Consider the following 22,567-nt stretch of genomic DNA (forward strand, 5'->3'; position numbering starts at 1 on the left):
GGTTTTGTCTTCTAAAGATTTGCTGAGTCTCTGCTATTGTAACATCACACCATTGCTTTCCATGGAGAAAAGAAAATTGCACTTAGACAATGAGAAACTGTAACTATCCGACAGTAAGCAGCGTGATAGATGGTCGAATGAACTACAAGGTTTAGCTGCTAAAATGCACCAGAATGAACTTTGAAGTAAATATTTGCCAGAAGGCGAGAGAGACATCTCCCAGTGAAGGCTTGTGTCAACACTCAGCTGTTTGCCTCCTCGCACGGCGCAAAACCAAGAGAGCTGTAAAAGAAATTAGAATTTGAAGGAGCATAAAACACTATTCTGAATTCAAAGGTGATAAGAAAAGTCACATTTCTGTTTTACACTTTATTAAATTGTTTTTTTATTTGTTTTACTTCAACACAATGTCATTGGTCATCTGTGTTTCCAGAACGATGCTGGGTTGAGTCCAAGCCTGGTTTCTGTCTTGGTGAAGTTCTTCATTTTTCTGTACGTTTTTCTTTACACTAACACATAAGTCATGTGTGGTGCGTCCAAGAATAAGCTGAATGTGTTTTTTTTAGCTATTTTTTTGCATATGGTGATACAAGCAGCTGAACTCACAGTTTTAAGAGGCTTTGTGTGAAATGTCCAAGTAGTACAAATCTCGTAAATCTTGCTCCAGGCTTTTTCTTTCACAGCTCTATCCCGATATGTGAAAGTTTTGGTGTCTTAGAATTGTAGCCAGGCTCAAACTGAAAAGGTACTTTCACCTTTATGATTCATTTTCAAACAGCTGGTACTTCCGTGTCTCGAAAATGGCCCTATTCATAAGTCACTACCAAATCTGAGGCCCTGATTGGGCAAAATTAAACTAGTTGAACTATTAGTGCATATTCAATGGTGCTGCATTTTGTACATAAAGCCCAAAAATGGGCTTTGAAGTTAAGTAGTGACTTGTGAACATGAGAGTTTTGAACGCAGAAGGCAGAAACATAGACACGTTAATTTACATAAATTTTCTTTTTGAAAGCAGTTACTCAAATGTGGATTTATAAACCCGATGTAAACATAGTATAAAAGTTTTAAGATTTACCTTCCAGTCCATGAACACAAATGATTGGTCATTAGGGACTTTGCTTGGATATAAAAATTCTTCCACTTATTATCCAGTCTATTTTTGAGAAACTTTAATACACTTTATATAATTAAACAATTCTTACACACCATACAGTCACAAGGTCCAGAAGGCCTTTTCTTTGTACTCTAACTCACTCTTAAGCTTCATTCACACCACATGCAATTCCTGCATCAGAGACGTCCAGTTTCAATCTTAACCCATAAGAGCCCAGGAACCATTTTTCCTTAAAAATAAAATGATGTGGAATAAACTACAAAACCACAGAAGACATTTCTGATATTTTTCTGTTACGGTGACGTCACAGTGTGTTCTAATGGTTTAAGTAAATACACAGATGTAATCAGTGGTCTTATGACATGTTTTGAGCATTGGGCATGGCAATTTGGCAGCCGGTTGTTTCAGATGAAGTGGCGCGATATGTTCTTATTTATTTGTTTTCCCTTCTTGGACTATTGTGGGTCTGCTAGTCGTCAAACTGGGTCACAGAGAGACAGAAAGTTGGTATTTAGATGAAGCTCCTGCAGTAGATGGTGAACCTCATCGTACAGGAAGAGTCTGAATGATCTCATGAATCCAGACATGGAGATGTGTGTATGTAAAATTTTTTTAGAACTCTTCAAAATAAATAAAACTTGTCTCTCAGGATCATCCGTGTCTTCCATGCATTATAAAGGGACCAATGAGGCTGAAAACGAGTGTCTCGTGCATCAAGTTCATCATTGGACATCAATTTTGATGTGTGTCGAAAGAAAAGCAAATTTGACGCCCAAGTTAGTCTGAATGAAGCATAAGAATCCAAAAACATGTTGAAAAGATTATTTTTGTTACTCTCAACTTCTGTTGGTAAAGGAGTAAGTCTATGATGTCTATTTACACATTGCCCCTACAGTAGATTAATCCTGTCTTTGTAGATGTTCTTTTTAAATCCCCATTGATTAATCAATGAGGGGTTTATATGCACTTATATTTGTAGATTACATCTACCTGATGCACCAGAAACATCTGTGTCTTCTGCTTCGCGATGATCTGAACAAATTCTGATTCTGTGACTGACGATCTTCCGACGAGCCTCAAAAATCAAAGCTAACTTGATGACAGACTTTAGGGGGTACAGACATAAACATCAGCTTATAAATGCCCTAAAAACAAACAAAAAAAGTGACAGACTCTTAAAACTTCTTCAAACGCACCTTACAGGTGTGTTGCACCACATCACTACTTTTTTCTGTGCTTTTTTCTTTTCCTGTTGTTCCCTTTGATGTCTTTGATCATGAAGCAAAAACAAACAGCTGTGTGAACTTTTATGGTTCTGTGAGAGTTTAGTCTTTTAAACAACTCGCTATTCCAAAGGTGTTTTTATTTTGTGAAACGTTGTTTAAGTCATAAAGACGAAGCATGAAAAGAAATGACTTTCTGATCCTGTCATTATCCACACTGATGGAGATGAAAGGTAGTGGAAAGGTGGGATTGTGGGATGGTTTTTGACTAAAGACAGCAGGGGGAGAGTTTCCAGAAACTTCTGCAATCATGAGGAGGAACATCTCTAGAAAATGCACAAAAAATATGTAGCAATAAAGAAAGAACAGCCACATTACAGTCACTTTTAGCTAATAGAGAGTGGGGAGTGGAGAGTGTCAACAAATTTGACATTTATTTTTATGTCGATGTTAAAATGGGTAAAACTATTGACTGTATATGAGAGGTAGACTGAGTGAGTGTGATGTCACCCATAGAAAATGGTTTGGCTTGTCTTAAACGAACTGAAGTCAATTCAGTCACCATTTTTCTGTGATACGGAGGCCGCCATGTTGGAACCAGAAACCGTCAATAAGGAGTTATTGGTCCAATTCTTTCTGAGTCAAAGTTTCTATGGCAACCATTCTCACCAATCAGGGGTGAGCTCATTGGAAGACCAGCCCCTACCACTTCCAAGGGGGCTTCATTGGGGTCCCCAAACAACGGCTTTTTAATCTGGCCACATAATTGAGACCTACATAGAACGTGACAATTTATTCCACCTTTCTAGAGTATAAATATTTATTGATAATAAGTAAAAAAATAAAACAACCTATAAAACTTCTTGGGAGCTGAAAGATCCAGATTAGAATTTTCAAATGTTTAACGTGAGATCACATTGAACAGTTTATAACTTGAATAATTTGCACTATATATCTTTAAAAAATAGGATTATTAATAAGATGTTAATAAAATTGTATCAGAGTGAGAATGGTTATTCTGGCAATTAGAATGACTGTGTAATGGCTGCTTATTTCTCTATATAAGTCTATAAGATTTTGGCTTCTGGTAACTTCTGTTTGAAACTCCAGGGACAGTCCAGTTCTGATATACAGTCAGTGATTAAAAACTTATGAAATACCCAGTCCCTTGCATCCCGGAAAAAAGCGTATATTCCATGTTAGTTGGGGTTACTTTTAAATAAATGATACTAGCAACACTTTTTGGTTGATGAGCAGTGTAATGTAATGATTTAGTCCTTTTATAACTAAGAACGACTGTATTTCCAAAGGTTCTACAAAGAGAATCGGTAATTATTAAACAAGAAAACCTTCCTTTTTTCTATATTCTTTTATGTTTTGGGCCTGTTTTGAACTCCTCTCTTTTCCTGTTAGCAAAGATGGTGATTATGGAGCCAGAACCCAAGTGGGACATTGCTAGCGGTCCTCTGGGGTTCATCTTGGGGCATAAAATCAAGGGCAACAATCCAAAGCTCTGGCTTTGCCCCCTTTTTATTTATTTATTTTTATTTATTTTTTTGGTCAAATTCAAGGTTATTACCAAGAAACTCCTTTGCCGTGCCAGTTCTCCAGCTCTGCTGCTTTTAGCCAAATCCAGCTTAATCTTCTCTGCTGGTGGTTGATAGTGTGTCCATTTCCTGCAGCTGAGCCAAGGAAGGCAGCTTCTCAGGAATGGCACACTCACATACAAACCAACACACACACATGTGCTGGGCATTTATCACTACAGTCTGGGCTGATTTTTTTGTGTGTGTCAAGCACTCATTTTTCAATAAGACACTGGTTTCAGTGAAGGAGATGATGAAACATAAAAATAAATAAATGCGTGCTCATCTGAGACTCCTGCTTCTGGCCTGCAGCTCCTTGATTTTCTTTTTTATCTTCTGTCAGGAAGCTGTGAATGAGATTTGGCTGTGTTTGCCTGCAGATGGTCAGTGGAGGGGGAAGTGAGTTTCATTTATGCTGCAGGCTGACATGCTGATGTGTGCATTTCCAGACCGTAACCTGAAGGTTCCTGTTTACCCAACACGTTCCACCCGTAAACATGCACACAAGTAAAGAGATCATGTAAGATGAGTGTGTTTACAACAATTACACACAGTTTTTACAGTTTTGAATCATTTGTTATTTCTAATGACTTATAAAGCAAACTGAGAATGTCAGATATTCAGTAAAATTTATTTATGTCCTTCGAGTTAAATTAAGCTCTGATGCTATACTGTGTGTAGGTTGACTTAGCAAGTATTTGCTCTGAAAAAATAAAAAGGTCCCTGCTCTGGTGTTTCAACAACAAAAACAACAAAAAAATAATTTTATATGTTGTTTCTTCATAGTTTTATAGAGTAGCAGTGGATTCAGTTTGTTTTGAAAACCAAGTTAAAGATAATTTATTAATGTATGCATGTATGCTAACGGTATATTGTAAGATGAGCATGTGTACTCCTGGAATACAGATCAATTTTAATCAAATTTTACAGCTTTGCATCATTTGTTATTCTTGCAAAGTAAACAAATTACATGAGAAAATCTGGGCCGTTTTCTCATTATTTCATGTTTTTCGCGCACAATGAAACTTTTAAAAAGCCATCCATGTCACAGAGGGTTGTATACTATGCAGCGAGGTTCGTTTTCCAAGTATTCGCTCTGAAATATAAATTTGTGTGTCTCCTGAATAGAATAGAATACAATAGAATAGTCTTTATTTGTCATTGCATACTCGTTCAATAAAATTAGCAATCACCTTTTCTTGGTGCAGAAGCAATAACAATAACATATAAGGAAAGTATAACACAAAGTGCTAGATTTAAATTATATACAGTATATATATGTGTGTATTTTTTATTTTTTTTATTGAATCCTCTGGTGTTTAGAACATAAAAACAGCCGTCAACAAAATCCCACAACAGTATAATTTAATGCCCTAAGATTTAACATAGTAGTTTCTGGTGATGCTTAAATTCCACATCAATTGTACCCAACTTGTGCAGTTTTGCATCATGTGTTCTGTATGTTATTCAGTAGTTGTTCAAGTACTCACTCAGAATATTAATAATCATTTTTAGAACAAAAACAGATCAAAATCCCCAAAGTGTTCTTTATTTTTAGAATGTTGCAAATAACAGTGCTTTTTTTTTCTTCCCAGATACTATTTTTAACAAGCTGCAGTGGATGCAGTTTATTTTCGTAGCATAAACACGCACTCTGAAGGTTCTTGTTTGTGCTATTTTATTAAAAGTTGAAATTTAGATTTTCCATAAAGCTGCTTCTTAAGCTGAAGGGTTTTAGCTGGCCAGGAGTTTTATGTTATGTCTATGAGCTGTTTTAATCCCAGTCTGTCTGCATGGCCCAATTAGCCAATTAAAACACTGGAAGTAGGAATGATTTTTATATTACCACTGAGAGGACATCCAACCCCAACTTGGACAACCGGGGAGATGCTAGAGGAGCAATAAGGAAGAGCTGACACTTTGTCTTAGTCTGTGATGTTCCATCCAATAACACTCCATCTTGACCATTTCTCTGCCCCTTCTTCTCCTTCCAGTATAAAATCGGATTATTAACAGAACTGAAAGCTAAACAAACAGAGGATTACATAGTAATTACGGCAGTTTTGGTTCCTGCTTTGGGCCAAGTGATATGAAAGAGCCAGGGAGAAGAAAATGCGCCACTATTAAAACCAAAGTGTTCTCATTATATGTGCTCAAGAGAGTGTTGTTTGCTTTTGTGGCTTTAAGCTCGGTGTTGTCTGCACCAAGAATAAGTGCATGTTTGTGTGTAGCTGTGATGCAGATAAGGATCCTTAATTACGGGTGGGTGTTGCTCTCCTCCAGGACTGCAGACATGCTGGCTCATCAGGATAAATGGCATTGGGGCTTAGCTGGGCTCGGGGCCTCCAACTCCAAATGGAAAATGGAAAACAAATACATAAAAGGGAGGAGCTTGAGTGGCTCAGCGAGGCTTGACGATCAGCTCCTGTGTTGGCATCTGTCTGTGGGAGAGAAGCATGACTGAGCATCCAGGTTATGAGCTGATGAGACAAACACCAGGAGCTGAGCTCAGTAGCATGACGGCTTTTCGTCCAGGGTGGGGGTTCGAGTTGAAGCTCTGTCTAGCATCTGAAGAATCGTTGCCTCCTACTTTATCCCCTTTTGTTTCTTATCATCCCAAACTCCTTTTTTAATCAAGGAAGTCAGAGAAAAATAAATGTCTGACAGTCAACCAAAGTACAAAGCCCACTGCAATTCACATTCAAGTGGCTATTTTTAATTAAAATCTATCTAAAAGCCGTTAACATGCATTTTGGGCTTTTGTGTTCAAAACTCTTACGTTTTTACAGTTGTTTCCGGGCAAGGCATGAAGCCGTTGAACGTGCCTTACCAGTTTAACCAAGTCGAACCAAACGGAGAAACTCACCAAACTTAGAGTGTCGCTGGTTTATCAGCTGAACCCAGACACGACAATGAGCCTGATAACATCTGTATCTGTTTTTCATCTATAGATAAACTTCTCTCCTGACATGATCTATATTTGTCATTTTAAGGGCGCTAAAAATGAATATAACTGTTTCGTAGTCAGTTAGCGAGATTTGTTCCACTTCAACATTTCGGAAACTCGCCAAACTCACTAAAGAGGAGATAATTGAAAAAGAAGTCTCTCCCTTCACCATGGGCTGAATGTGCATTCTTAGATAAATACTCAATGTGTACATAGCATTATAGTTATAAAAGACAAAGAGAAATATCAAATGTTGACCCTTGTTAGAAGCAGAAATGTTGCAACGGTAGCAGAAGCTGAATTTGTGTATATATAGTAGAAGATTTTTATCCTTTTATCCCTTATCCTAACCGTAACCCGGTTCCGGTGATTTTCTAGGTGAAAACGTGAACTTTGTTCAAACTACTGCAGAGAACTTCCAGCTAACGATGCTCCGACGCCATCTTGGTGCCATGTTGTTGGTCCTCTTGTTGAAATTTGCCTCCAACTTGTGGGCGGGACCATTGGCATGGAGCAACTCCACCCCATTTCTCCTCCCCAATACTGAGAGCTCTCTGTTTACATGCTCTCCCGCTAGCAAACTAAAAAGACAACAGCAAGATTAGACATAATTCAACAGTATAAACACTTTCATTTATTTTAGTGAAAAAGTGGAAAGTGTTCTTATTGAAAAGTTGATGCTGTTTATAACCTTTTTTCTTTAAAAACTTTTTAATAAACTAAACAAAAAAAGGTTACATTCTGGGTTTTATTGACATTAAGAACTAAATTAGAGCTTTATGAGAAAATGCTTCAATGTATTGATATTGATTGTAAAACAAAGTCTTATTTCTTGCTCAAAGTTATCCCTAAAGGAATGGTGTAGAAATATAAGTTGATTGCTTTTCATTTGGTTTGTGTGTGAACGCCGCTCCATTAGTGAGCTGAGGTGAAAAAAAAAATCAATTTCTGTGCAAACTTGAAGTCGAAACTGTTTCCAAAATGCTTTTTTTGTGTGTGTCTCTATTGTTGCTAACGCTGCTTTGTCCTTCACAGCGCCTCCAACTGTGCGCATCATCCACTCGGGGAACGCCTGTAATGTGGAGGAGGAGAGGCACACAGAGAGAGTTTACACCATCAGGGAAGGAGAGACCTTGGAGCTCACCTGTCTAGTGACGGGCCACCCTCGACCACAGGTGAGAAAGCCGCCGCAACCCATCTACGGTTTCTCCTGTAAGCTCAGATCTGCACCAAACCAGCCTTTAATTATTGACGGTTTAAGTTTTCACTGTGCACCTACATGTTAATGATGAAGATTTAATAAGAATGCAGCAACAAAAGAGCAGAAACATCTGCCAAAACAGAGCATAATGAGAGAGAAACAGGCCACGGCACAAAGACTGGGTCACGCCAAGGCTCATGGGAGGTGTGATGAAAGCAGCTCTTGCTCTCGTTTGTACTCATCTGATCTGAATAAATATATCCTTCCAGAGTTTAATAAGACAGAAATGAGGATTTTCTGTTTGTTTGTGTGTTTACTATTCTCTTTCAATGCTATATCTGAGGAACATCTCATAAACAAGGCCAAAATGGGCTGCAAAGATTTGCCGACATTATTAATCATGTTGACAAAATAAATTTAGTCAAAATGGAGATTTAACATCAAAGTTTTTGTGCTGCAAATTCTCGGCATCCATATATCGCCGATTAAATTGTTTTTTTGGATAATTTTGCAGAAGCTAATCCTATTAGCACTACTAGCTGCTAGCTAGAGGACAAGCAGAGGGTTTTCTCAGCACCACAGAAGAAGAACATAACAGAGACGCAAAGACAGCATTGGCGGTGCATGAAAACTGGTTCCAAGAAGCTAAAATCTCATAGATTTATAAATATTATACTCGAATATTACACTTGTCAGAACAAGCATTCCTGCTCCCCTACTTTTTCTACATGTTCTTTCTAATCCTATTTTTTCTTTCAAATTTTTTTTCTCCACGTTTTTTCTTTGTCCACACTCCTTCACTACTAGTTTGTAGACATTTTTTAAATGCTTTTAAAATAAATCAATATTTACATTTGTCTGCCTAAAGCCTAAATGAGAAAAGAAGGACATTTTTCAACTTATAAACTTTATTTTTAACCTGGCATAAAATCTTGCCAGACCTTTTTTCTGTTGCTGCCTGAAAAAGTTGATTTATTTGGATGAACACCTGCTGTTGAGCTCCAGGTGCTTGTTGCTCAGCACCTGCAGCTCTAAAATAAACAAACTAATTTGTTTTAAAAATTGGCTACTTGTCAGAAATAAGTATTTTATTAAGAAAGATTTTTTTGCTAATTAAAGTAATCCATTTTCAGCATATTACCCCTGAAAAACCCCACAAATTAAAAAAAAAAAATATATATATAAACTGCTTTTTTGAAACTCCCTTGGGAAAGTAAGACACACATTTTTTGGGGAAAAATATGTTTTAAAATCCACTCTTTTTTTCCTTTGGTTGAGCCGGCAGTTAAATGGTTAAGCACAGGCTACTCCAGTGAACAGAGAATTTGGGAAAATGTCACATCAGCTTTTGTTTTGCTTTCACACTCCACTTTTGAGAGTGGACCAAACCTCCCAATCACACAAAGACTCAGTATGGGGATGTATGACTCATATTAGGTATTTGTAAGTTCCTAATCTTTTATTTATGACAGAAATGCATTTTTTTTTTTACTTAATTATTTAATTTATTGTCAACCTCTGATTTGGCTTTATTTTTCTTTGAACTCTCTATATTTGTGGACCAAAACCCTCACTTTAAGGTGGTCTAGAGCTCAGTTGATAGGTTATTTTCTGGGTTCAGATTATCTTGAGCACTAATGGTTCATTTCATTGGTTGTTTCAATCCAGAATTCTTTTCCTCTAAAACACAATCCACGCTTTTCAATTTAAAGATATTTGCCAGACATGCGATGTTGGTCACCGATGTGTGGGGAGCCAATAAAATAAAGGTTCACCTACAAACCAAATAAAGAAGAAGCTCAGAGCATGTGTGCGTTCTCTCAACATGATGGAACATCTCTCCTTACCATTGCCAAACCCACAAAGGAATATCTGAAAGCTCAGATCGGATCTATCCATCTGGACCCTCACACTAACCTCAGCTGAGGTTGACCTACACACCTACAGGGGCAGATGGTGACGTTTCCCATAATGCTCCAGTTGACATTGGTGATAGACCCTTATCAGCTCCACCATCATTGGTCTGTATGTACATATTTTTCTGGAAAAACAAATTAAGATAACAAGACGTGAAATTATCAACCTATCAGAGTACATTCAGAAACTTGAGATGTTTAACTAAGCTACAATAAATCCCAGTTTATGGCGAGACTGAAGGCACTTTGTTGAGGCATTCCTGAACAAAACATAATCCAACAAAGATAAAAAGGTTGCCGATACCATGAGTTTACGCGCTCTGAAGGAAAAGCAGGATTTATTTCTGTAATGGAAACCAAGCTACACCCTCAATTTGTAGATCAAATGTGCACATTGCAAACAAAAACAAAAATTCAAGATGCTTATAGATTAAAACTACTGTTTACATTGAACAAGTTATACTGACTCAATTTCCTCCTGTACTTTGCGTTTATGTGAAAATACCACCACTATTTTTTTCCTAGCGCTTACTGCCAATTGGAGTATGTGTAAATGAGACTAAACAGAAAAGGCTCCAAATACTGAATAACCTCTGTTACCGAAAAGGGATCAAAGTAAAAGGGTCATATCATTGGCAAAAAGTGACACATATACAGTAACACCCCTTAATCCCTGAATTTATTTCCAATTATAAGAAAATATATTCTTCAATGTTTTCTCCTTTTAAGGTGATGCTAAATTAAGCAAAGTCCTGGATTTATTGGTATGTTGTGAATTTGCGACAAACGGCATAAAAGGGTTAACAAATTGGCACATCAGTTACTAGAAATAGAAAATAAAAGGGGACCTAAGATTGAGCCATGGGGCACTCCTTTTGAGACCACAGAAAAAGAAGAGCTGGACTCAGACAATTGAACACACATTGTGTTCTCATCCTAATGCTGCTTTTACACTGATTTGAACTGGCAGTGGAGCAGCCGTCAGTATGTGTGCATGGGTGAATGGGACTGTGCTACGTACACACACACATTTGTGGCGCATTCAAGAATGCTTTGAATATGGGTTTTTGCATGCACTTTGGTGTTCACACAAGTCTGTCAGTACCTGATAGTACTACTATGTCTTCACATTTGAAAGAGGCTTTGTGTGAAATATTGTCGCAGTGCATATCTTAAGAATCGTGTTCCAAGCTTTTTCTTTTACTGCTCTATTCCAATATAAGAAAGACTTGCTTTCACATTATTACAGACAGGCAAAAAGCACAATTACAGTATTAATTTGTCCTTCATGATTGCTGTTCTACCGGATGACTCCTCTGAGTTTTGAAAAGGACACTACTCAAATTCCATTACCAATTCCAAGTCCCTCATTGACCAAAGTTCAACTTATTTTAACTTTTGACAAGTCCACAATCGCAGCACCTTTTGTTCATAGAACCAAAAAACTGACTTAAAAAGTCATAGCCGTCTGGGGATGGAAGAGTTTTGAACACGGAAGCCTGAAACATGCATATGCCTGAATTTACATAGACTTCATTGAAAACAGTTCCTCGAAACCTGGTGTGAACACAGCAAAAAACCCTTTGAGCCTTGTAAGAGGCTGCTAAAGAGCTATTGAAGAACACACCATTTACCATCTTTATTATACAATTTTCTGGTTTCTACGATTGATATTGCGGACCTTTTTTATTTAACCATGGTAAATGGTGTATACTTGTAAAGTGCTTTTCTGCCTTTCTTGAAGGCCTAAAGCGCTTTACAGTCACAGACCCGTTCACCCATTTAAATACTGGTGTTCGATCTGCTGCCAAACACCGGCACCAACCAGAGGCAATGTAGGGTTCAGTGTCATGCCCAAGGACACTTTGACACATGGGCAGGAAAGGTGGGAATTGAACCTGTAATATTTCAATCAGGAGTTGACCGCCCTACCGCTGCACCACGACGACTGCTTTACCACCTTCTTACAAGACGTAAAGCACTTTGCAGTCACCTTACCAATCATCCATGCACACACATGCACACACTAATGAACTGCCAAACACTGGTACCAACCTATAACCACCAGGAGCATTGTGGGGTTCAGTGCCTTGCCCAAGAACACTTTGACAGAATGGAATATAAAATAGAGCAGAAAACTAGAAGCTTAAGTCAAACGATAAACTTTACCTGTTAAGATCAAAATTATTTTAACAGATGAATCTAGGCTATTAATTATGTGTTGACAGTTTAGGACGTAGGGGTGGAATTGGCCCACATGCCCAAAATTAGAAATAATTGTGCAACACACCCTCTAACAAAAAAAAAATGTTTCTACTAGTTAATGAAAAGGGGTCTGAGGCTAATTTGACAACAATAAACAGAATTTAGCCAAAATTTGGCTCTTATTTTGGATGTTTCTGTGAGTTTCTTCATGATCACTCAGTGTTTGACGTTACTGGAGTTTTGCCAGCTGGCACAGACGTTTTCTGCTGACTGTCTTCATCGTGCAGTGTGTGTGTGATCATGAAGGCAGCACGGTTTGATGGAATTGCCTCAGATAAACGCAGACTTTCTCATGCGGTCTGATCTGTGCTTCCGTTGAACGTGGCGCTTCATTCCTCTGTTCTCCAAGGGCTGCAGTTCACATCCAGATTGAATTAAAGACTAGAGACAATTTCGATAATTGACTCTGTCGTAAACTCGGTCATAAAGCAATTAAAAAAAATAAACGCCTAACCTTTTCTGACACTTGTTGCTATTCCAAATTGGGTGTCAACATACTATAATATTCTGAACACGCTTAATGCTGGTTATGCGTTTTATGACCTCGTTCTTGATAAGATGATGCTTTTAAATAAGTTCAGAAAAAATCTTTTTGAGATCATAACACTACTGTGAATGGAGTTCTGGGCAGTGATGTGTAATCAAAGGAGCCAGGATCAAAAGGGCTTGTTTGGTTCTTCCACCTCTGCAGGGCAACTTCAGGTCTCACCAGGCCGCCGAATCATACAAGGACCAGTCACAGAAAAATAGATCTGTTTAAAGGTTCGCAGCAGCCGGCATACTCCGTGTTATTCTGTACTTGCTTTTATGATAGAGTGACTTTCTTTTTTGTATGTTTGCTTTTTTTTTCTTGCATCTTTTCATGGAGAGGGCGCTCAAGAAGGAAGGAAGGCATATTGCAAGATTGTGAAGTAAACACAAACCCTGTGAACTGTGACACACAATGCATTTATTTTTGCTTTCATTCAATCAAACAAATTCCTTTTGCTAGCATTCTGTAGCTAAACGAGCGCCACCCCCCGTCGAGAATTCTCTCCTCCGCGTACTGCAGTGTCCTCGTTTCGACTTCAGATGCAAGATGCTCGGTGTTGTTATGCAATCCAGGACGCACTACATCGTCAAGCAGTTCTCCACACGTTACATGTTACAGCAGCTGATGAACAGTCAGTTTCTCCCAACATTTGCATGAGCCACCGTTTATTTCTTTTGAGTGGCAGAAATCTGCTGTACACTCGTGTAAAGAGTTTCACTTCACGGCACAATGCTGGTCAACTTACAATGTCTATAAAACCGTTAACCAGAGACTATTCTTCCTTTAGCATTCTCATATTAGTACTGGTTTTCAGCTGGAGAAGCTTTCATTAAACTCTGCTTCTCAGTCACAGGAGACAGATGGATTTCTTCATCTATAATACTCCTGCTTTCATGCAGTTTAATCTTGATCTTCAAACATCTTATAAGGGAAGTTAGCAATTAGAGCACAACTGTCGTTACATCTAGATACAAGTTGCGTCCAAGGAAAAAATAAGCAAATATGACTAATGTTTTATGAATCACTAGAGTGGGGCGTAAGGACAGACGTATGATTGCATCACCCGTACGTCATAAGTGTTTGTAACTTACCAATACATAGACTTATCCCACACATGACAATCACACGCTCCATTTTCAATGAGTGTCAAGGAAACTACAAGACACAATTATTCGGTCTTTAAAGGGTAACCAAACAGAGAAATAGGAGGCTGACTCCACCCACTGCCGAAATTTGAAAATCCAGTAAGAGCAGTGGGGCTGGGGGACAGGAGTCTCTGTGACTTTTAGCATTACTGGAGCTGCAGATCATGACGTGGAACTTCTGAATATACGTGGGACTTCAACGGTTTGACCAATCACAACATTCAAGTGTAATGCCTCGATTCAATGCACAGAGGCATTTGTTGACTATATCTTTAAGAATTGAACAAGTTTATTTTAATTCGGCAACAATTTTACAAAGACTTTTAAAGCCCCAATTATAAGGGTAAACAGCCAAAAAAGTTGATTTAGGGTTTAGTTACCCTCTAAAAATAAAAAAGTAAACTGCTTCCACTACTTGATGGTATAAATATCTTCAGAACACACAAAATAATTACTTCTGCATCCAAAGACACTTTTTGATTATCTTTATAAATTAAAGATAATTTTTATGTATTCCTTCCTACAAATTTACAGTATTCCCTCCTCTGAGAATGGAGATACATCTCAGCTCCTCCTTCGGATGCAAAAGCTTCATACAAGTGTCTTTTATTTTTGTGACGAACCAGAAAAGTCACGTGACTGAAAAATAAATCCATGACTATGTGAAATAAAGTAATAGATAAAGTTACGCGAATAAGCAGGTGAACAATACACGACTATACAATAATAGGCCAAAATTCCAAGACATTTAAACTTTGATCAGAAAAGACATTTTTTTCAACCTGTATTGGTTATTTGTATCAAATAAAACATGTTTTAGGGCAAACAATATAAAAAGGTGGTAGACAAATGCAGTAGGACTACAGGAATTTTTTTATTAATTGATTTAGTGATATATTTATTAACTATATTGTTGCTACAAAGCGAGTTGTTAATTAGTAATTCCGGTGAAAGTTCATGACAAGTTCAGCCCCACCCGCTAACAGCATGGAGTTTCGGGGTTTATTTTTTGGTGCTCTCCCTCCGCGTATTAAAAAACCAAATATATACGGCTTCTTGTGTGCAGGCTTTCATTCTCTCTGCTCTCCACATTTATTCATTGTCTTTGAAGCTCAGAACAGACATCAAAGAAGCCCCGATGATGAAGCCATCTGCTCGTCTCCTCTGCCCTGGCCTCCATCCATTATGTCCACACTACTTTGTTTGAGAAGCGGGGCTCCCGGAGCCAGCAACACCACACTGCAAACACCCCTTTTTTTTTTTTCTTTTTGTTTGGTGCGCTTCAGTTATCAGTCTGGCGGATTCAACTCTCAGCTCCACAGGTCAGACAGAACAAACAGCTAAGCTCGGGGTCACTGACTCCCTGCTTTCTGAAGACCCATTTAGAATCTTTGATGTGATCTGGACACTCCTGTGACAGCCATCCCGTGGTGCAGCTGTCTCCAGCAGATGGTGCTCTTTGGGGGTCTTTTCACTTCCTTTTTTTCCAGTATCGTGAGGTTTTTACTTCAAATAACTCCTCAATACTTAAAGTCTCACTCCGATCATCTTTTGATCTACTTGTTGAAGCATTCCAAATTGTCTTTTAATTCTGATTATAAAATTTTTAGCTCAAATCAAAAACCAGGAGTCATTTTCTTGGACATACTTTCTGCAGAGTGTCAGGAGTTAGTTAAGGGGATCATTGGAGCAGAGTAAGCCACTTCCCATCATCCCTCTGTTTGCACACCCTCCCACTAGCTTACAGCACCTCACAACCCCAACCTGGCATACAAAAAACATGATTGCATTTGTCAATCGCTATGTTTAATTGTGAAAAGTTGGTTATATTTTGAAAATAACTTGGATTTTCTCATGTATCTTGATGTAACTTCCTGCCAGAATTGGCGCAGATCGCTTGCGGCTAACAAAATAGACCTGACCACGGCGCAAGCCTTCCGTCGAGGACCACAGCACTTCGCCCCTGTTGTGAACCACACCATACGTTAACAAGGGCGTCAAATGGACGCTCCCGCGTCCAGTGTGAACCAGGTGTAAAATTCTTCATACATATGACCTCCAGCATCAGAAAAATATCACAAGAACGTGTTAAAAAAACACCAAAAACACAATTATCATCGTAGTGGATCTTTAACACTGACTCCATTGGACATAAACTCAATTTTTCTAAGTTTCCTTTGTAGGTTTTGATACTGCTTGTCAAAAACACAAACACACAAATGCAGTGGTCATTTTTTCTAATCAGTAAAATGATGAAACAAATACACAGGGGGTTTCAATTCTGAATACTGAATACACGAATACCACATACCACCATTAGCACCCAAACAAAAAGATGGAAGCAATTAGAGAGCGGGGAACACCACAGCAGGCATCACAGCAGATTCCCGGAAGAAGTGTGCTCCGGCATATGATCCCTACACAACAACAGACGTCGGGCACGTATAATTAGCGCTCGCCACGGCGTCTCAGCATGCGTGGAGTCCGTCGCCGCTCCAGTATTTAGATGGACGTAAACAAGTCTTTAGGCATTGTTGCTGATTATGCATTTGGGATATGTGACTTTCTGTCCTTTGTTTCGCCAAATGCTGTTTTTAGAGACAAGCAGGGACTTTAGTGGATGCTTACTGCTGTCTGAAGAGCTCCTGCATGAGTCAGCCCAAATAGACGGCCAACCAAGCTGTCAAAGTCAAGAGAAGGAATTAAATCTGTTAACACCTCTCAGGTCAGGAATTATTTGCATGGCACAAAGGAGAGTGAAGAGGGTCAAAGTGTTCTCACCAGGCGTTCTTCAGGACTCCCTCTGTGTGCCAATGTTCTTAGATGTACAAAGTCAAACAAGTGGAGGCATGAAAACCGCCTCGGGGTGCAGGAGAGCTGAAAGCTCACCAATAATGTGCTCTCCTGCTCTGTGAACAAACAATGGCTCTCTGCCTCAGAATAGACAGAACTGTTTGAAAACCCAACTGTGTTCACTGTTTTCCTAAAGCTGAGAAATCTTCACATAAAAGGAAACGACTGCAGGGGAAGAAGAAAAAGCAGCGGGAACACTCTGTTTTGCTGAGGTCACTTAGTGCCATTGGATGTGAAAAGTGACACATTTCAGAAACTAGCATTTGGTACTCTGGAGGCTGGTGGAATATACTTTTTATGCTTAACTGGTGGTGGCCTTAGCTGGTGCAAGACGACCCTGGTGGTCCAACTGCTTTAGCATTGAAGGGAAGCTGAGCTTGGACTTTTTCAGGGACTACTTTCTTTTGTGAGCCTTCGCTGAGGGCAAGAAGTCTCCTAAGATCTACAATATCTTTTCTCAGCTGTAAGTCTGAGCGTCTGGTAGAAAATATTGTACAACAAACAACAAAATTACAACGTAGACACATTTCAAGTTGTTAACAAAAGTGAGGAAATGTCTAGGGCTATGTCCTAAATTCCAATCCCTAACTAATAAAAAACTATATAGTGCGGGACTATTTAGTGCCCTGGATTTTAAAAGCCATTCGGACACCATGTTTACTACTTTTCTTTAGTTTTTTTTTTTTTTAATATGACATCACCAATTTCATGAAGTGTGAACATTATATTATGTTCATATATGAATCCACTGGTTTTGTGATGAAAATGCGGATGTTTTTTTTGTTAAAAAAAGATACATTTAAACATGTTTTTCCACAAAAATTGTTCAACCGCAATACATTGTGGTCTATATTTGCTAATGTAGTGAGCACAGATGCACACTACTTTTACGCAAAGACTTCTGGGAAATTTCTGGGGCATGGAATTTTGGAATTGTAGACTCAGACAGCACTAAAACATGACAAACAGGCTATTTAGTTCACTCTATAGTGAGTAGGGAAGGAATCCGGACAACTCCAAGATTCAATCACCAGATTCCTACTTGTTTCCCAACATACTATGTTCTAATTGGCTTGACAAACCTCAACCAGAAAATTAGTCATAAGTAGGGCTTGGATATCTGGAAGTCATCCAGACACTGCAGCCCTTGCGGCCTGGAGTTGCCTATTCCTGCTCTAGATCTTCAAATTAAAGTACAACAGTGATCTTAATCTTGTCCTAAAAAATATCTTGTCAGCCTTTATTTATTGTAAAATGTTGGGATGCATCCTTATGTTTTATTTTGCAATAAAAGTTGAGGCTTCTCTTCACAACGGATGGTTAAACTTCTAGTCCTACCTTTTTTGTTCCATTTGATCCATTACCCATCCATACACTGGTGCCAACCACCAAGTGCAAAGTGGGGTTCAGTATCTTGCCCAAGAATACTTCCATACATGGGTGGGCAAGGCAGGAATCAAACCTGCAATCTAGAGAAGGAGCTGTTTACAAGGCGGATGTTGGTGTCTGATTTGGTATTTAAAGGAACAGTTCTACTAGAAACACTTCCCTTTGATTGTTAAAGCCCTTTCATTTCCTCTTTCCCATCTGATTGGTGAAAAAACTTGAAACTTAAATCTGGATGGAGCCCCCACCCTTAAAACCTGTCAGTCAGAACAGGAGGGCACCCCCAATCTCCTCCTGTAGTGACACCTCACTTTACCCGATGCTATCGTTTCAAAACCCAATGGGATTACCACGTGGTATGATGCTATCACCATAGAAACGCAGATATTGCATTTTGAGTAGCAGCTTTTCCACCCAGAAAGAGGAAGACTCAGCAGGCAGAACCAGTCCACAAACAGCACCAATCTGCATGGTTGCTGGTTTGGCTGCAGAGCCCTGAGGCTGGAGTGATCACAGAAGCTGCTTGTGCTGTATGCTTTAATGAAGACAGAAAAAGGAGATGATGGAGAGTCAATTACAGCCTGGCATTGGAGGGTTACATCGCTTCACCTTTCATTACACCTCATGCCACGGGCTAACGGGACCTGATCAGTTCGTTAAAGGTGCTCATGCTGAGACAGGGCTGCTGACAATTCTGCCTTCAACTATTTAGAAGTTACACTCAACCTTCTACATGTTGGACGTCTGTTTCTGATATGTGGCTGTGAGAATGTGGCTTTAATGGAAATATCAAATTTTTTATTGTTCTCTGGACATATAAATCTTGTTTGTTGTTTCCAAGGTTTTGTTGGGTTCGAGATCATATATTGAAATGTTTTTATGCCTGCTACCAGACCTGGTCTCCTGCATGTTTGAGTCATGTACCACCAGTTCCTGACAGGAGACCTTTTTTGAATAGTTTCGGAAAACTTGAAGAAGGCTTCACAAGAGACACAAGGCACACTTCAGGGGTTCCATTTGAACTGAAATTGTCTTAGAATCGCCCCATACTAGCTCAAAAAGGTAGACAGGGAGAGGGAGATCTACACATTCTCACTGAGACACTCCACTACCACGCAAACCCCAATGGCCAGTAGCTTATGGTTCCACAGCAACTCTATTGACGGGCTTTGCTTAGTTTGGTAATGACTTCTTTCCTCCCTCCACAGATCCGGTGGACAAAAACAGCAGGCAGCGTATCGGACCGCTTCCAGGACTCCAGCGTGTTCAATGAGACACTGCACATCCAAAAAATCCAGAGGACCCAAGGGGGGCGCTACTATTGCAAGGCGGAGAACGGCCTCGGTTCTCCAGCCATCAAGTCTATCCGGGTGGACGTCTACTGTAAGTGGATCCACACATCAGTCTTCTTTAGTCTAGTTTTGGAAAAAACTGCTTCTTTTTTTCAATTGATATTGATGATTTGGGGTCAAATAAACCCCTAAACTTCCCATTTTATTAGTGAGGAACAATTCAACTATCAACACATATAGATGGACAGCAGATGGGATCAAATGAAACAAGACCGACATAAAAATGTCTTTTTTTTTGGTTGTTGAAACTGCAGCTTCTCCTGTCTGCTTCTGAACCACAAACAGCTTGGTATTTGTCAAAGAAAACGGCGATTTATTCATATTGCCTTATTGATTTGGCATTCTTTGGCTCAACGGTGGAGACACGAGAGTGGTGACCTCCTCTCAGAAACATCCTGCTGACCTTTTACTGTTGTGTTTGCACATGCTGTGGAATCCTAACTGGATATATTTTACTGGTTATGAAATTTAAACCAGAAAACAAGCATTATGGGTGGAGTTTGGCCTCAAATCTTATGTTATCATGAACACCAAGAGAAATTCTAGTGTTTTGGTTTTTTATATGTCACAATTTTAGAACTAATTGCAAATCTATTTTTTTTACCTTATGTCAGCAGTTTTATTAACAGAAAAAAATCATTTGGAATCACTCCTGCATTCAGTTCTGTTTACAGATGATTGTAATGGAGTATACCCATGGATAAGTGGGACATGGGTAGGCGTAGTAAGAACCAAACCTGTCACTTTCCCATCAGGGTTCAGCTATTCTACCACTGAACCACAGTCACCCCCTATCTTTGTGAATGGTTTAAAAAATGGTGGATCTGTCCGTCCACACACAACCACCCACCCATTCATCCGTCTTTCTATCCATTTTATCTACCCATCCTTCATTCCTTTTATCAATGGTTAATGGTGTATACTTTTATATCGCCTTTAAGGCTCAAAGCACTTTACAGTCAGTCGTATTCAGCCTCGCACACACATCCACACACTGATGGCGGCTCTACTGCCACAGAAGGCACCTCCGACTGGTCTTTATGCCACAGGGTTTCCAATACCAGGTTTCAAGGGCCAGTGTCCTACATGTTTTCCAACCAACCTACCATTGAGGCTCTTTATTGGCTAAACACACCAGATCCAGGTAATCAATGGTAGATAAAGCACGGTTTCTAGTAAACCAGCAGGAGGCCGGCCCTCGAGGACTTGGTTTGGACACCCCTGTGCTACAGCTATGTGTTGGGGACAAACAGCTTATAAAGTTTCTCATCCAACGTCCTCCTCAGAGCAGAATCCAGCTCCCCTCTGGCTCCTCTGTTTGAGGTCACGCCCTGATGTAAGTCCTGACCCCGGTGGATGTAACATCGCACTAGAAAATTGCCCTTAACATGGAAATGAGCCAGACAATGTCTTGCAGGCTGAACTCACACAGAGATACCAAAGCTCCCTCATCTGGCTTTTAATATTCTGGGAAACGAATGGTCGGACAGTGAATGTCAGAGCTCTTTATGTGCTCTATATACAGATTTTATTGTCGTTCTATTACATTTAATAGGAAAACTCTTTGCAAAATAATGCACAGCTATGTAATTTGGACATTTCAGATGTGGAGAATATGTCTTTTATACTGTGATGGTCCAATCACTGGGATACATTATGACTGAAGTATCACATGAGGACATAAAAGCTCCAGCTCAGTGTTAATTCGTTTGGCTCTGTATGTGCAAATGTGTCTGAAAGGAAACTACTTTATGTTGCAAGTTAATAAATGCTGCATTTAAAATCCCTCCCCACCATGTCCTTGGTCTTGAACCATAATATGTACGTGCTTTACAAACCTTGTGTTCTGTTGCACAACCAGCGGAAGCACATTATTCCTGCAGAGCAATGTTGCTGCCGTCCCCCGAGGGCGACTTGAATTGATGGACCTCTGCAGCTCGAGCTATTTTTGGTGGTTCACGGCTTTAAACTTTAATTTCCGAACCTGCTTTGGACCCGGTTCCAAAAACATTCAGAATTCTGTTTTCTTCTTGTTCTTTTTATCTTTGCCGTGCATGAATTTGTTTTAGTTTGTTGTTGGAAATTAGCCCAGCAGGTGGAAGGAAGAGCTTTGTGTTCAACAGACAAAAGGGTTCTACACTTGTTATGGCCCGCAGCAATCATGGACTGTATGGACTAACTTGTTTTTGTAATTCTTCCTCCCTCACTGTGCGTTTGAGCCTCCTGACTCTTTGAGCCTCACTGGGAAAAAAATGCTGGAAGTGTAAGTTGTAGATTTTGACAGGCGTTAGCATGGCGAGCTCTCAAAAGTGGCGTTCCCTGTGGTTCGCTGAATTTTGCATAGAATATTGTGACAGTTTAATACATGAATTGTTGGGCGCAAAATAAACATTTTAGGAGTGTGGGTGTGGCTAATAAAAACTTCTTTTGCCAAGAAAATCCAAAAGTTTTATTTTGTCGATTCTTCCACAAAATAAATAAACCTTTTTGTCACCCCAAGGTGACCGAAAAGAAAAATGGTTGCTTTGGAGAAAAGACTTACGATTAAGTAAAAGGGCCATTCTATAAGCAAAAAATATGTTTTTTTTAATTATGACTTCAAAGTCATAAACTTAGAAGAAAATAAAACATAACTTTTAAATTATGATTATGAAGTTGGATGTTTATTACTTTAAAATTAAGGCTAAATTTATTACTTTTCTCATAAATTATGTATTTTAAAGCCGTAAATGTATTACTTTAAAAGTCGTTAATCTGCCACTTAAAAATATGCAAATTTACTAGAAAAAGTCATAAATTAAGGAGAAAAAAAAGTCATAAATTAGTGTGAGAAAAGTCTTAAATTAAAGTGAAAAAACTCCAAAGTTGCCTGTTTATCTGAGCTGTGCTCAAAGATGAAAGACATGGAGCATTTTGAGAAGCTTTGTTTTCAGATTGGCTTCAAACACAAAGAAAGTTTAAACCTTTGATGACTCAAAATTACATTGTTACTAGTGTGGCCGGCTCTCCGCGGTTCGGAAATCTCTTAATTCTACTTTTTTTGG

The 22,567-nt window shown here is 39.1% G+C and overlaps 1 protein-coding gene across 2 annotated transcripts in view; it reads left to right on the forward strand.

Annotated features, from left to right (window-relative positions):
• Nucleotides 1–22,567, forward strand: part of mdga2a (MAM domain containing glycosylphosphatidylinositol anchor 2a) — a 215,292-nt gene that overhangs the window by 78,880 nt on the left and 113,845 nt on the right. For both annotated transcript variants that reach the window (XM_024290986.2, XM_024290983.2), the window contains 2 exons: nucleotides 7,909–8,048; nucleotides 19,380–19,554. In XM_024290986.2, coding sequence (XP_024146754.1) covers nucleotides 7,909–8,048; nucleotides 19,380–19,554 — 315 coding nt within the window. The remainder of the gene's footprint in view (nucleotides 1–7,908; nucleotides 8,049–19,379; nucleotides 19,555–22,567) is intronic.

This window comes from Oryzias melastigma, linkage group LG24, assembly GCF_002922805.2.
Source record: "Oryzias melastigma strain HK-1 linkage group LG24, ASM292280v2, whole genome shotgun sequence".
Lineage (NCBI taxonomy): Eukaryota > Metazoa > Chordata > Actinopteri > Beloniformes > Adrianichthyidae > Oryzias > Oryzias melastigma.